A 1,311-nucleotide genomic window follows, 5' to 3' on the forward strand; every position below is an offset into this window, starting at 1 on the left:
TAACGCGTTAGTTTATCTCGTTTTTGACATGAACGGCCTTTCATACTTAATAAACGGTTACCGTAAAGGTGTGCGTAAACTTATCCTATGTTTTCTAGTTCTTAAGTTCCTTAGATCTAGTCAGTCATTCGGTACTGGTTTGGAAATACCATATAATTTCCCGGGGGCTTGTTATAAGCAATTAGTGACAGTTTAAAGTAGTCGTGCTCTCTATATAAAGGGTTGCGTCAGGGGCGAAGACCGTTACATATGTCTTGACAAACTACTAGAACAGAAGAATATCCGGAAAACAAAGGGCCTGATATGTTTTCATTTCTTTCCATTATTTTGGAAAACTACGCATGATGACAAATCATTTATGTTCCTAGAGAAATACATGACCATTTTAAATTACAAGATGACAATATAAGTGATAGTAAGAGAGCAGCTACAACTACTTAGTCCAGGATAGTTTTGTAAAACTGGTGGATATGTGCCTGTTGACATGCATATCGATAAAAAAAGGGATTGTGGTTATTTTTAGGATCCCTATCATAGTGATCGTTTGAAAACGCCCATAGCTTACCTTGGTCGTCTAGGTTACCCTTCAGTTTGTTGATTTTCACAGCACACTCCTGTACCATTGAACACACCTTTGGATGTATGCACCTGATCGCAGATACAAACTTTTGGTAATCTCCATAATCAATTGTTTCGTAATTCATTAGACGTTCGAAGAGTGTTTGAATGTTTTTAATTTCAAACATATCAAGCGGCGTCAGCGGATTATCCTCAAATAGACATTTTACTTTCTCCAATTGGTCTCCAAACATTTCGGTTCTTATGTTGAACACCATTGTGTTATGGAGAGTTGCTACCTCGTCATTCACATTTGACGCCATGGCGAACTGTTTCTTTATAATTGTATTCTGAAACAAAAAATATAATACGATAAATATTATTAGATTTGACACCGATGAAATACAAGTGTAACGTATCAATATAATAAAGTTGATATATGTTTTTTATGTCACAAAATGAAATGTTTTCCCCAAACTAAGTCGATCAATCAGAAAGTCTGATTTAAAGTGAAAAACATAACAACCAACGTACATGGTCAAATGTGATATTTCAATAGCCTAGAAGTTTTTAGGTCATCTGAGACAAAGTCTCAAGTGACCTATTGCGATCGCCTTTTGTCCGTCGTCGTCCGTCGTCCGTCGTCCGTCGTGCGTCCGTAAACAATTTACATTTTCGACTTCTTCTCCAAAACCCCTGAACCAATTTCAATGAAATTTTGCAGGGACCTTCCATGGACAAAGGTCAACAAAA

The 1,311-nt window shown here is 36.8% G+C and overlaps 1 protein-coding gene across 1 annotated transcript in view; it reads right to left on the reverse strand.

Moving 5' to 3' along the window:
• LOC110448363 overlaps positions 1-1,311 on the reverse strand; it is a 33,818-nt gene that overhangs the window by 11,509 nt on the left and 20,998 nt on the right. Inside the window, exon 4 of the mRNA XM_021494552.1 lies at positions 566-908. Coding sequence (XP_021350227.1) covers positions 566-908 — 343 coding nt within the window. The remainder of the gene's footprint in view (positions 1-565; positions 909-1,311) is intronic.

This window comes from Mizuhopecten yessoensis, unplaced genomic scaffold, assembly GCF_002113885.1.
Source record: "Mizuhopecten yessoensis strain PY_sf001 unplaced genomic scaffold, ASM211388v2 scaffold4025, whole genome shotgun sequence".
Classification (NCBI taxonomy): domain Eukaryota; kingdom Metazoa; phylum Mollusca; class Bivalvia; order Pectinida; family Pectinidae; genus Mizuhopecten; species Mizuhopecten yessoensis.